Source organism: Gavia stellata, chromosome 2 (assembly GCF_030936135.1).
Source record: "Gavia stellata isolate bGavSte3 chromosome 2, bGavSte3.hap2, whole genome shotgun sequence".
In the NCBI taxonomy this organism is placed as follows: domain Eukaryota; kingdom Metazoa; phylum Chordata; class Aves; order Gaviiformes; family Gaviidae; genus Gavia; species Gavia stellata.
The window spans coordinates 5,668,174-5,682,236 of record NC_082595.1 but is presented as its reverse complement, the minus strand read 5'-3'; the positions used below and the strand labels follow the sequence as shown (position 1 = coordinate 5,682,236).

At 38.8% G+C, this 14,063-nt stretch overlaps 1 protein-coding gene across 22 annotated transcripts in view; it reads left to right on the top strand.

Annotated features, from left to right (window-relative positions):
- NRXN1 (neurexin 1) overlaps positions 1–14,063 on the top strand; it is a 740,438-nt gene that overhangs the window by 363,859 nt on the left and 362,516 nt on the right. For 20 of the 22 annotated variants that reach the window (XM_059835686.1, XM_059835685.1, XM_059835683.1 and 17 more), the window contains 2 exons: positions 7,061–7,234; positions 12,830–12,949. In XM_059835686.1, coding sequence (XP_059691669.1) covers positions 7,061–7,234; positions 12,830–12,949 — 294 coding nt within the window. Of the gene's footprint in view, positions 1–7,060; positions 7,235–11,832; positions 11,860–12,829; positions 12,950–14,063 lie in introns of all 22 variants that reach the window. The other 2 variants (XM_059835669.1, XM_059835667.1) reach the window with 1 other exon arrangement.

The window sequence follows — 14,063 nt, the reverse complement described above, 5'->3', positions numbered from 1 at the left end:
CAACTGTCCTTCAATTTATTATTGGGTTATGATCACAGCAGGCTTCTTGATTTATTCAGAAACGAACAATTATATTTCATCAACATTTTTAAAGGATCAAATAATTTTTTTGATGTGGAACAAAAAGTAAACATTTAGTTGTGAATAATGAAAGTGGGGAGAGACTCTGGAATCACCACTTGTCTGCTGTTCAGGCCAAATTCCTTTTCTAAAGTATGTGTTGAAACGCCACATCTGAAAGAAAAGTCACCTCTGTAAATGGTGAATGGCACGTAGGTGCTTTTGTATGTTGGAGAGGGGAGACGGTCATTAAGGACAAGTAGGCTTCTATATTTCATTGAATGTCAAAGGTGTCTAGATGCCTACCTGACATTTTCATTTGAGACAATATCCCTTAATTCAAGATCAGAATGGTGTCTATCGTGTTTAAGTCAGTGCATGTTCGGCTTGTGTGAGAGTAATTTATTTTCCCATTTCAGTTGCCTCAAAAATACCGTGAGTTGGGATTGTGTGGGTCTTCTTAGGTTGAGTTCCACCTGGTACTTCATTGTGCAACTATTAAGATACTACAAAGCAATTTCTATTGATCTTGTAAGAGCAAATAATCTGTTTTATGAAGGACTTGAAGAAAGTGAGAACTTTCTTCTTTCGAGATTAGACTTCCCGATGGTATTTCTCAGTCTTTGCAGTCTTCGTTCCTCTTTCCCTGCCTGAGGGAAGAAGCTGTTACACGCTTGATCATTTTGAAATAGCATATTTGGAGGAAAGTGTGCCTGACACCTTGGCTTCACCACAGCCAGATGTTCCTTTTTATTTTTGCATGTCATACAAAGGAATTGTGGAGATGCCTGTTGCACTTTCAGAACCCACCACGTTATGGCAGGTCTATCCATCTCTTGGGGAGTAATACCACTCTAGTACACTGCAGAAGCATTCTTGTTCCTACCTGTAGTAGTGATTTAGTACAATGTGACGTTAGAAACAAGACAGAGAAACTTACTCTAAAATGAAAGAGAAACAAAGAGAACAGCTGAAAGTACAGTTGCAACCAGCAGCACAAGAAGACGTGAAGGGACAGAACGTCTGCTTTTGGAGAGACTGAGGGATTTGCAGGTGCCTTTGTGCAGCCATATAAGAACATTCCAGGGATATTGTCTTTACGGGTTATGAAAAAGCCAAGCCACAATTCCTTCTACTGTTTTGTTTCCTCCTTTTTGTTCTGTTTTCATTCATACACAGTACCACATTTGAATGAACGGTGTTCAAGAAATGAACACCAGATATGTACAACAAAACGTACAGGTTTTGGAGAGTAAAGAAGCCTAACTACATCCTGATTAAACTACTTGTTCCCTGAGCTGCATTTGTATGTCGCTGTTACCATTACAAACACGTGGATAATAATACCCTCTCTACTAGTGGTTGGAGACAATGGTAGTCATGAAATTAAATGAATAGTTTTTGCCACCAGCACGTATCACTTAAGAGTTCTTGGGTGTGGACATGAATTGGGAGAGGAGGAAAGTCTACGGGGTGACCTGTCAGTAGCGTCAGATAATAAGATCCTTCTGCTACTTACTCAGAAAAGAAATAAATAGAAGAGCATCTTCAATTTTTATTTTACATTTCTTTGGTTTAGCATTCGCAAAGTTCATTTTGAAGAAATGTAGGGACTTGGGATAAAAAAAGATGAGTTATTACAGAAGGATTTGGCAGTATTTGTTTCACCAACAGTTGTGTGTGACTCACTGTTGTGTGGTGTTCTGTGTGTTTTTTCGTAAGTGTGATTCCAATAATGAATACATTGAGAACTTGGGTTCCTTTATTAGCTAGCAATTTGTTTCTGTGTTAAACTCGCTTGTTCCTTAAAGGAAAGATCAGCTCTAAGTCAGAAGAGAGGTACACAGGTGTAAATAGGAAAGCTCCTGTTGGAATAAATGAAGGTCTTCACTATCTGCAAAAGATATAAATTAAACCCACTACACTCTTTTCTTTGTCAGTGCTTATGATATGACTGACCAGTACTATTATTGCCGTGATTTATAGGTGTAGCTCTGAAAGCGCTGCCTTCCAGTTGATTCCTCTGACCTGCAGTGAACGTGCTAGTGAGAAACACTGTAGCATACTTATTTTTTTTTTTGCCTCAGAAAAATGAAGAGAGGAAACAATCCTCCCTTGCTAAATAAAAGGGGGTAACTCTGTGTACTGACTCCTAATGTAAGTAAGAAGAGAGTTGTGAGATTAAAGAGTACCTGCTCTCAAATAAAGTGCTTTATTTGAAGCTTCTCCAGAGGTCAGAAGGGAATCTTGGAGCACTCTATTCCCTCACTCGTTCCTTTACTACCTGCTGCTTTGTTTATGCCAGTTGATACATTTTGTATAAATTGGTTATTTTCCTTTATAAATTAAGGAAAGTCAGGATGGTTATGAAAAAAAAGAAAGGAGATTTTTCTAGGAATGCATTTAAAAATCAAAATAAACTTCAGAAGAAAATACATGCGTAAAAGGTAACAGCTAAACTTTACTTCCAGAAACTATGGTTAACACTGTAATACAAGCATATCCCTTTCTAGACATACTTAAAAAAAGAAAGGTCATCTGTGGAAAGCAAGGAAGAAACAGAAGAATTGCATTTTCCATCCTGCACAACTTCTGAAACGGTTGCGCATTTTCAGCGGTAGCAGTAGTGCTATAGTATTGCGTATAGGCTGCAGCTAGTTTAGATGGTGTCATGATCTCATACTATTGATCTGATGAACTGTGATACCTTATTTATGAATGACACGTAAGTTATTTCATTAAGGGTAAGTAGGCAGATACACAACAAGGGATTAATCCTGTTTTAGAGTGTATAACGTTTCTAGTAGTAAAGCTGTACTTCCATAAGAAGTGAAGAAGAGGAGAAAACCGGAGAATTTGTATCATACTATATTGATTCCTCTGATCTCTTTTAGTGGGAACAGGGACAAGCTTTATCTTTTCTGAACCTCTGCTAATGCACGTTCATTAGCAACATTTTCTGCAGGTCTGTCTTGTCTGAATTTCTAATGGATTGAGTTTTGTAGGAAACTACTTCATTGAGATGAACGTGAAAATGAAGCATGTGATTAACTGAAATAAAAGTAGCTATGCAAAACATTTGTGATGTGGCAGATACGAAAAAATAACCAAGTGAAAAAATTTAAATAGCTTTTTTTTTTTTAAAAAAAATAAAATCTGAGGTTTAAGTCCAGAGCCTATTCCTTCATCAAATTTTGTCTCTGAGAGAAAGTCCGGGTTTATGCCATCAGCAGCAAACTCAAACCACGTTTGATATTAAATCTGGGGAAGGTTTAGCCTATAGTCATAAAAAATACTTGTATGCTTTATAAAAGGTGAAGTCTAAGAGTCAGTATGGCTGCTCAATACATATGATATGTATTAGTACAGTGTATTAGCTAGTGCAAAAGCAGAACGCAAGTTATTTTGACAAAAATATTGGTAAAATATTACCCAGAACATGTGTTTGTGGAAACTGTGTCTTCAGTAGGTTATAATGATCATTTCTAATTATCAATAGTCTTAAGGAACTGTAAGTAAACAGTAGAGTTACAGTTTATGTAGACTCAGCTTAATGTACGGTACTTCCGTACATTGATACCTATTTGAAAATATTCCAGTGTATATTTTCAGGAGCAAATATTCTGAGTTCAGGTCCATACGCTGGCACGCTGACCTGGACTTCTACTAAGCCATTCATCATAACTGACAATTGCTGTATGGCTCTATGTAGCGATCTCCGTATGCTTGAGGGATGGATCTTAGGAATTAGCAGGGGATCAATTTGAAAGGTTGCGGCTTCAAAGGTTTAATCAATCACAGAATAAAAATGGTTGTTTGGACAGTATACATGTCGGGAGGTTTAAAAAGAGGTTGCATGCGTCATGTCCAATAGACCAAGTTTAACCTTTTTACCATCGGTGGGATTTTTCTTAGTTTTCTTCTCTGGAGTTTCCCTCTTTTAAGTCCATTGGAATCAGTTGAGATGAATTCTCTCTCTGTTCTGAGCTGATGATGACTGAAAGGACAGAACTTCAGGAAACCTGGAAGGGTTTTACTTTCTAGGTGTTCCACCTGCGAAAAAGATGAAGAACCTTTATCATGAGGCAAGAGTCTTTACTTTGTTTCCAGTTCAGCTGGTTGAAAAATACAGAAGTTTTTCTGCTGTGAATGAATTACATCCCATTTGTGGGAACATATGGATCACCATATTTTAATCTGTTATGTCTAATATCATGCTTCTGAGATTTATACTGTACCTCAAAGCTCTAGAGGGAAGCAATATCTTATTTTTCAAATTATCTGGGTGGAAGGGAGAAAGCTTGAGACTTCTTAGTACATGATGCTATAATGGTTGCTAAGACTTTTGGTTGGATGGCTTATAAGATTAGTAATATGCATGTTCTTAAGCTTTTTATCTCCATTTCACTAATTCAAATACAGGTGAGTTGTAGGGCTGGTATGTAGTGACTAGAAATTTTTCACAGTCTGATAGACGTTTGTTTGTTTCATGCCATTTCCTCGCAGGCAAACTGCAAACCATCGCAAACAGCACTAAATTGCACTCCCTTGCGAACAAGCAAGTATGCCAGCAGAACCAGGAAAAGGTGTGACTGCAGCTTATACCTATAAGAGGGGGATTAAAATTAGCCACATGGGATAGTGATGATAGCTAGTACATTCTGAGTTCTGTCGCTATGAAATCTGCCTACAAAGCTTGGTAAACACTTAGGAAATGAACAATTTTGCATTTGAGGTGATGCAGAAACAGTCTTTGGTACGTCCAAAATCACCTGAACTGGGGGGACATACTGGAAAGCACAATGTAGATTAGAATGTATATTCAGATAGTCTGTTGAAAAACCAGAGTGAGGATGCACTTGGGTCACAACAACCCCATGCAACGCTACAGGCTTGGGGACGAGTGGCTGGAAAGCTGCTCCGCGGAAAAGGACCTGGGGGTGTTGGTCGACAGCCGGCTGAAGATGAGCCAGCAGTGTGCCCAGGTGGCCAAGAAGGCCAACGGCATCCTGGCCTGTATCAGAAACAGTGTGGCCATCAGGAGCAGGGAGGGGATCGTGCCCCTGTACTTGGCGCTGGTGAGGCCGCACCTCGAATGCTGTGTTCAGTTTTGGGCCCCCCACTCCAAGAAGGACATTGAGGTGCTGGAGCGTGTCCAGAGAAGGGCGACGAAGCTGGTGAGGGGTCTGGAGCACAAGTCTGATGAGGAGCGGCTGAGGGAGCTGGGGTTGTTCAGTCTGGAGAAGAGGAGGCTGAGGGGAGACCTCATCGCTCTCTACAACTACCTGAAAGGGGGTTGTGGTGAGGTGGGTGTTGGTCTCTTCTCCCAAGTGACGAGTGACAGGACAAGAGGCCTCAAGTTGCGCCAGGGGAGGTTTAGGCTGGATATTAGGAAAAATGTCTTTCCTGAGAGAGTGGTGAGACACTGGAATAAGCTGCCCAGGGAGGTGGTGGAGTCACCATCCCTGGAGGTGTTCAAGGAACATGTGGACAAGGCGCTGCGGGACATGGTTTAGTGGGCATGGTGAGGTTGGGTTGATGGTTGGGCTTGATGATCTTACAGGTCTTTTCCAACCTTAGTGATTCTGTGATTTAATGCATAGGTAGAGAAGAATTTTGTCACTGGGTGATGCTTGAGAGCCAGATGCTCCCATAAGCATCTTTCTTCAAACAGGTTCAGTGCTGCTGAGGAGCTCAGATGGTCCTCTTCCCGTGTGCCTCAAGGGGCTTGCCTGTAGGCGTGCTCAGCACTCCCACCAAGCTTGCAAAGACGCCTGCTTTTTCCGAGTTAGGGGGTAACAGAGCAGGACAGTAAAGTCATGCAAGGTGTGGGGAACCGGGGTTTTATTCCTTTTTGCCTGTGACCAAAAGAATCGAGCACATCTTGCCTGCCAGGAGAAGGACTGTAAGCCTTTTAGCTAGGGCTGTGTTCCTGCTGAGCATGCTTCCCTTCCCTGGCCAAGCAAAGCTCAGATTCGGTTCTGCAGCATGTCTTCAGCAACAGGTATGGAAGGCGCCTAGTTAAACCTGTAGTCTGATGCTTCGGGCACACTTTAGGTAGGTAGGTTATGTTAGTTTGAAAGAGCGCTGTTCTGCCCGCCAGAGACACCAAACACAGGAAGGAAAGGCACAGTCAGGATTGTTGTAAAAGAAAAAAGCATCCCCTCCCTCGGAGTTTTAAGTGAAAAGTTATAGTTATGTCCTTGCAAAGTTAAGTCTCAGAGCTATGGATTACTCAAAGGAAGAAAAGCACTAGCTTTCAGTCCTGAGTAAGTTGCCCGAGGTTCATCGAAGAGAGCTGCTTATAGCATGTGTCTGTCATCAGAATTATTTTTGGCAATAAAATTCTGTTTGCTCAGTGGGCAGATTGCCATTTTAAAGGCATCTAACTCCCCCTGTTCACCCGTGACTGACACAGGGTATGAATTTTGGTGGGGTGAATCAGTCATTTCACTACATAACCATGGTATCCCTAAGTTTCTCCTTAGATGTATCCCTAAACCCTTTATTTCTTGGCGTGCTTTTAAATGGATGATTCTGGATATATGGACTTTAGGTGGATCTTGGTGCTCTACTTACTGCCTTTTATCTCAGTCTGCTGGATCCATAATGGGGACGATCTACGGTTAGGTTCCCTGAGTACGTTAACAACATGCATCACTGCTAGATGCGTTTCCAGATGGAGATTCTGTGACTGAATCCTCATCTGTGAAATAGGTGCATGTTTCCTGTATATATGAGCTGGCACATAAATAACATGTCCAGGTACTTCTAAGTAATTAGTTCTACAAATGTGAAGTCTACGTATGCATTTGAAAAAATATAGTCCTGCAATGTCTTTTCACATCATATATGCTATCAGTGTTTTCTTCTACATTTATTTTGAAGAATGTTTTTCTGAGATACCTATCATTCAGCACAAAAAGGCCAGAAGATCAAACAGGTCAAAGGTTCTACAGGTTTTTTTTTCCTGCATCTAATATTTATTTCTCCTTAACAGGTGATTTGTATATTGGAGGAGTGGCCAAAGAAATGTATAAGTCCTTGCCAAAACTGGTGCACGCAAAAGAGGGTTTCCAAGGCTGTCTTGCATCAGTTGACTTGAACGGACGGCTCCCTGATCTCATCTCAGATGCTCTCTTCTGCAATGGGCAAATAGAAAGAGGATGTGAAGGTATTAAATATGCCGATATTTTTTTGTATCATAGTGAAAGTATTGTGTGAATCCTGTGGACTTTTGTTTATATGTACACTCCATACACGGAGAGAATATATTTTACCTGCTTCTAACTGATCTTGTTTGACCCTGTCTTACATAAAGACTGCATTATTTTAGTATTATGGAGACAAGTGTGTGCACAGAGATTGATTTGAGAACATGTGTTAACTTCTTAGATGTTTAGTGTAGGTTCCATCCTTCTCCAGTGGCAAGATACTGTGCATATATTTTGTTTACTTCTAATGTATTTTAATTAATGATAGAAACAATAACAATTAGTGTCAATGAAGTCCTTTGTATCTTCATAACACTTAGGCATTAGCTAATGCTGAGACATTAGCTAACTAATTCCATTTTTAAAGCAGACATTTTGAGTGATTAATTCAAGGCTAATTTATGAAACTCTTTAAGATCAGTCTTCCATCTTCTCTATTTCTGCTCAGCCCTGAGATTTGTATTGTCATGAGCCTTCCTATCTAAAATCAGTACCAGCCAAATATGTTCTATCTCACATTTTTTGTGTCTTCATTGACTCATCTGGAATATCATGGAATTTAAGTGAGGACAGAATTAGAAGAGGTGTATTTGTAATTCAGGGGTGTCAATCTCTAGCTATTTTTCCAGCTGTCATTTAATCCCACGTTATTTTTACTATGATTTATGGAATAATTTAAATAAATTCTCTGTCCCTGCATATATCTTTTGTTCACATAATTCTGAATTTTGTGGCTATGTTCAATTTTATGTGTTCTCCTCTCTCAAATGCTCTTCTCTGGACAGAAAAATGTGTAAATGACACTGTAGAATTTCAAGTTGGAATCTTGATGATTTTGATACCAAGTTTGTTAAGTTTACAAATAGGCATTGTAAGAAATCTAAGTAGAGCTGGGGGGTTTCCTCAAGCTTCATGAGATAAAGCTTTCTGGTGGATAAATTCTGTCTCCTCCTTCGTTGTGACTACAGTGCATTTGTACAGGTGGAACTTTTTTGTTCGTTACCTGCTACCTTTAGTTAACAATATAAATTCTATTGATAGCATATAGAAATATGTAAAATTCACAACTTATTTTTCTGTAGCTTTAGCGTCTGTTTATTTCCATCAGGAATGGAAAAATACGTATAAATTATTTGTCACTGAGTTTAGAAAACTAGTTTCTGCTTTCTGAATGATGTTATCGAGTTCCATGCCTGCACCGTCCCTTCAGAGAGTCAAAGTATGCCTTAATTCCATTACGCATTTCATAGCTTCTTTCAAAATTATGTAATTTTCTAAATGAATTTTACATACTTCAAAGAAATATTGCCACAGGCCTAGAGTGCGAGTTCACCTTTTAAACCAGTGGCACAACTCAGCTATCGGTGAATTTAATAAAGCTACCAACAATTTAATAAAGGCTGTACAAATATTGTCCTTTTTGGCGGAGAGTCAGCTTTTTCCGACGCTAAAATCACCTGACACAAGCAAAATGGTCAAACCAGACATGCTGCCTGGCTCCCAGAGAAGTGCCTCGTCAGAAGTCTTTTGCCCGCAGAAGGAAATCTTTAACAGCATAGAATGAAATATTCCCTTCCAACCTTTCTGCTTAACCCTTGCACGTTAACTCTTCCATCTCACTTGTTTACTCCAAGTCTTCCAGTCTGACCCATCTGTCGGTCTGCAGACCATGGATCAGATGTACCAAAAAACGTTCTGACGCCTAAAATACGTTTTAAGTCACTTGCAAATTTAGCTGCCTCCTAGAAGTCTCTTGTATGCCTCAAGCTGCCCATAGCTGTGTACAGGCAGGCCTGTCTCCATCCGTACAGAGCTGAGCAGTTTTGCGTCTATCTCGCGCTGCGGTGGGATGCGTAAGCTCTGTACGTCCCCTGAGATGTCGAGTCCGAAGAGCTCAGGACACAGCAGCAGAAGTAATTTCAAAACAAGAAGCATTAGTCACCGCCAGCCTCGATCCAAAAGCGGGCTGGCTGTACTGGTGGGTGTATGTCCTTTGTTAAGACATCAGCCCACTGCAAAATCTTTCCTGAGAAGTGAGGCCCTGAGATATAATGTTCCTCAGACTCTTACGGGATTGAATTCCCCACCTTCCTGGCATAAAAAAAAAAATCCTGGGGTGAAAGCTCTTGCTCTCCCTTCTGTCAAACTGTGAAGCCATGATGTACTACTAATTAATTTTATCTCTTAGGATTTTGTTCTTCAAAGGTTGATATTTCTCAATAACTTTACTCTCCTAAGTGCATGTTAAAAATTCTTTGGAATGTTTTTTGCAAACCCACACGTGGGATCGGTGTGGCAAGTTGTAAGGCTTGCATTTTGAAGTTTCAGCCACAGGCAGACAGATATCTCTGTTCTTTATCATTGAGCATTGAATATAATTTGCACTTGGCTGAATCCACCTTGTTGACAAATTTTCAATGGCTAGAACAGATAGAAACTAACAGCGAAAAATATAAATATGCTAACTAGCTCTTCGAATTGTTAACAGCAAACCCCAGAGCCAGGTGGTAAGTGTCAGCCCTGTTTTTCTCTAGACAAATCCATTCTACTTTCTTTACACACTTTAAAGCAGAATTCTAGAAATTACAAAATAATAAAAAAATACTTAGGAGGAAAATGCACTGTGTGTATATATAATATACTGTAATTTGAGTATTAAATGAACTGCATGAAAAGTTTCAAAGTATTAACACACGTGAAGATTCTTGGGGGTGAGATACTGAATTTGTTTTTGCAATATATAGTAAATCATTGTACATGCTACTTAATAATGCTTTTTGTGTAACGTATAGCATGTAAGCCCTCACATAAGACAAATGTCAATGAGAGACCAAATCCAGTCCATTAAAAAGTCTGCAGTGAAGACTGAATAAATTAGGATATTTAAATAGAATGTGAATCGAAAGGTGAGTGCTTGAGAGAGTGTATTACAATAGTTGTACTAAATAGTTTAGTTCTGTAATATATATAGGGAAATATGAAGGTGTTATGGTAGATATTACGGTATTTACTGACATGAACTACTCCTCCCCTATTCTTTAAAAAACAACAAAAAAACCCCCACAACAGAACCCAAAACCTACTTTTATTAAAAGAAATTCATACATCTAAGCTAGTCTTGATGTCAATTTTTTAATAATGACTACTATAGATAAGCAAAAAGTGCTAAGAATCAATTTAATACGAAGCAAAATAGCCTGCTTTTTCACAAGATCCTATCTGTAGTTTTTCCAAATATGCGTTTTAACATGCACTTTTTAACGTGCCTACAGGGTCCTGCAGTTTATGTACTTTTAAGTCCTCGTGACTTTTGCTCTACTTTTGCAAAGATGAGGAAATTTAACATTGCATAACTTAAAGTGTAAATAAATGCATGAATATATAACATTTAAACACCTACAGATATTTTCACTTCATCTTTGTAAAGTTTCCGAGTAGCAGAATCTGGTGAGAAAAAAATGTGTCTTGTCTTGTCAGCTACGGGATTCTGTCATTATAATCCCCAGCTCAAGAAAGGGTGATGTAATGCCCAAATGTTTAAACTTCTGAGCTCAAAACTCCAAAGAAAAGGAAATCGCTACCCTATGTCTGCCTACTGCGGTCAATCACTTGCGGGTATTATTATTACTATTTGAACAGGAGAATATAGACCAGTTAATACTTTTGCCGGAACAGGGACACAGCGTACGCTGCCCTCGGTCTTAATCACCCTGGTGACCGTTCAGGCCCCGGTTCAGCGGCGTGCTCGAGCCGTGCCTCGTTTAACGCAAGTGGCCGTTGAACCGACTTAAATCGTATTGATACCGATTTCTCTAAAAGACTGGCAAGTCCAAAGAAAATCCCGCACTGAGATCTTTGAAGGAGCTGTACTGCGAAAGAAGGGTTAAGTGGATTTCTCTCTACGGGATGATTTAGGATATTTATTTAATCTTTGGACCAGTTTTGCCCTGTCATCAATGACTTGCAGTGGGAGTTTCAAATGGATATTGATATGTCTTCTCCAAAACAATTTAGGAGAATTTTATAATCCCAGACGCAAATTTTTCTCTGTAGTGTCAAGAGACAGTGTGAAATGTGTATGTGAGCTCATAGTCATCTATAGTTCACGGGCTGTATTTCAGTCTTCATTCACCAGTCACAAAGAAAGGGCTAGAAAAAAGAAAGACCAGAGAGGATGACGGTGCTAATTATTCCTGAATTCAGTGTATCTGAACATGACAAATGGCTAGTCAGGATTCAGCCATGCATTTACTCTGCTAATGCATTCATATCTATCCAAGGACAAAAAAAAAACTTTTAATTTTCCTTCATTACATGTCATCAGCTCAATTAACCATTATATTTGTAGTAAAATACTGGCAAATTACTGCTTTCTTATTTTGGCTTGCCTGAAGATTTATAGCTATTAGCATTAATTTGTTTGCATTATATGGCATTTCTTTCTCTCTTTAACAGCAGCATGCACTTTACTCTGAATGGTTTTTTTCTGTGTTTGCTGCCATTTCAATATTGCTTACTAACATTTAATATATTTTGCTTTTTTATTTTGCTGACAAAGTTGCATTGATGAAAGCTGATTTGCAAGGTAGATAGCCCTGTGTGTATTAAACAAGACTGAAACCCCCAATGCACAGTTGGATTTCTGCAATAAACGCTCTGTACATTTCAGAACTAAAATGTCTTATTTTATTTCAGATTTTGTCTTTCACACCTCCAAAACAATGGGCTACATGAACCTTCATTTGCCAGCATAGCTTGCATAAAGGCTTTCAGTCTTGAATATGTTTGTATAGTGATTGCTTTAGTGCTTTGATCATTCCTTTTCAAATTTCTTTGTATTTCAGTAGTCTGGTTATGATTCTCTAGAATTAGAGTAGCTTTGTTTTTCATGCGTACGTCACGTTTTGGCATGCCAGTTCATTAGTAGTCTGATTTTCCGCATTTTCCCTTAAAAAAGGAACCTGCATGGGATCCCTGAAGCATGTGAATCAGTACTTGCCAACGCTCCTACCAAAGAATCCCAAACCCCTCTTAATTTCAGACCTGAATCATTTAAAATAATTTGTGGGATTAAAAGCATTGTATAGTGTAGCTGCATTTTATTATTTTTTTAAAATTTGTTTTGTTTTTAATTTTCTTTTCCAATCTTTACTTTCATCTCCCAGAGCTTTGCTTTCTGTGACATCTGGCTTTGCTGTTGGAAACGTATTTACAGGAAAAAATAATACTGAAGCTTTTAGAAAACCTTTAGCCAGTTAATGGTCTGACACGAGATTAACAAATAACTTGCAAGAATGTTAACATTCCCGCTGTACCTGGAATAACTCCGCTTCAGTTTGTGCATCCTTGTGCCTTTGACACATCAATCTTAAAACTAAAGAAAACACCCTTTTAATGTTACATGCTGCTACAAACTCAGCGAGTTTCTGTGCGTTTTACTTGGTAACTCTTTGCTCATTTGATTTGAGATGTTGGCAACTAGTTAATGTGATCCAGTGAGAAATACCTCTCTTTGGAAGAGAAAGTGCAAGTCCTTTTTTGTATGTTCTCATCAGGCCCCAGCACAACGTGCCAAGAGGATTCGTGCGCGAACCAGGGAGTGTGCTTACAGCAGTGGGATGGATTCAGCTGCGACTGTAGTATGACATCCTTTAGCGGGCCATTATGCAATGACCGTAAGTACGCTAAAAAATGCTGATCTGAACGCTCGAGAGCTTTAAGGCAATATTAGAAGCAAGTGTCCGAAGCTTTATATTATTTGAATATTAGGTATTTAAATGAACTGGCAAACGCTGTGAAAATCTGTAAGGCTTGCGGGAAGGACATAGCTAAAACACACGGTTTAAATTTTGGACAACGTGCAGTATCAAACAGAATTTGGTTTTATTACACTTGATTGCACGTCTAATACACTGACGGTTACCTGTTTGAAATAATCCCTTTCCTGCGTAAATGTTACAAATAGGTGGTTTTTTTCCTGCTTGAAAAAACCTTTTGCATTTTATTATCTTAAGCTATATTGTAATTTTGTAGCATAATATCATGAGGGCTATAATTACTGTGAAACAGCTGACAAGGCTCATTATCTCCCTTTGTAGATTTCTTTAGGTGACACACTAAGCACGCTAATAATAAAAGCATGCCGAGTATTTTAGTTCTTTTAAATTTCATCTGAATAAAACTACATAACATACACCAACCATCTGGTCTTTCAGGAAAAGCTTAAATGTGTCAAAAATAAGGGGCCTGATTCACCAATGTCATAATCTAGATTTATTCCAATCTAGCCTTATTGATCTAAATAGAATTATGCAGAAGTGAAATGGAATAGTAATGCAAGAGCCATAATGATCTACGGTAACTGATTAAGGCGAGCTACTGAGTTTTCTTTTTAACTCATCACATTTGAAATATCCAAATGTTGCATTTTTACATCCATACGAAGAGGGGATTTCTTTAAGGCTAAGCGTTTTTATTTCTATTTGTATACATTTATCTGAATGAATGACTGACAGTAGAAAGTGATGGTATGACTGTCTAGTCAAGCATTTTGGATTTTTGTCTTGTTCTGGTTCTCCGCTCTACAGCAAGGTGTACCTTCTTGGACAAACCCTAAAATAACAGAATAGTAATAATCTGAAAAGGTTTTGGCTCAAATTCTATCTAGCACAAGGCTAGAAAATGAATTATATGTAAAAGCAACATTAATTATTCTCTTGAAAGTTCCCTTTTTCTACTCTTGACCATGTTTGAAAACTATGGAAAGGACTCACCTCAGCCTGTTTCTCT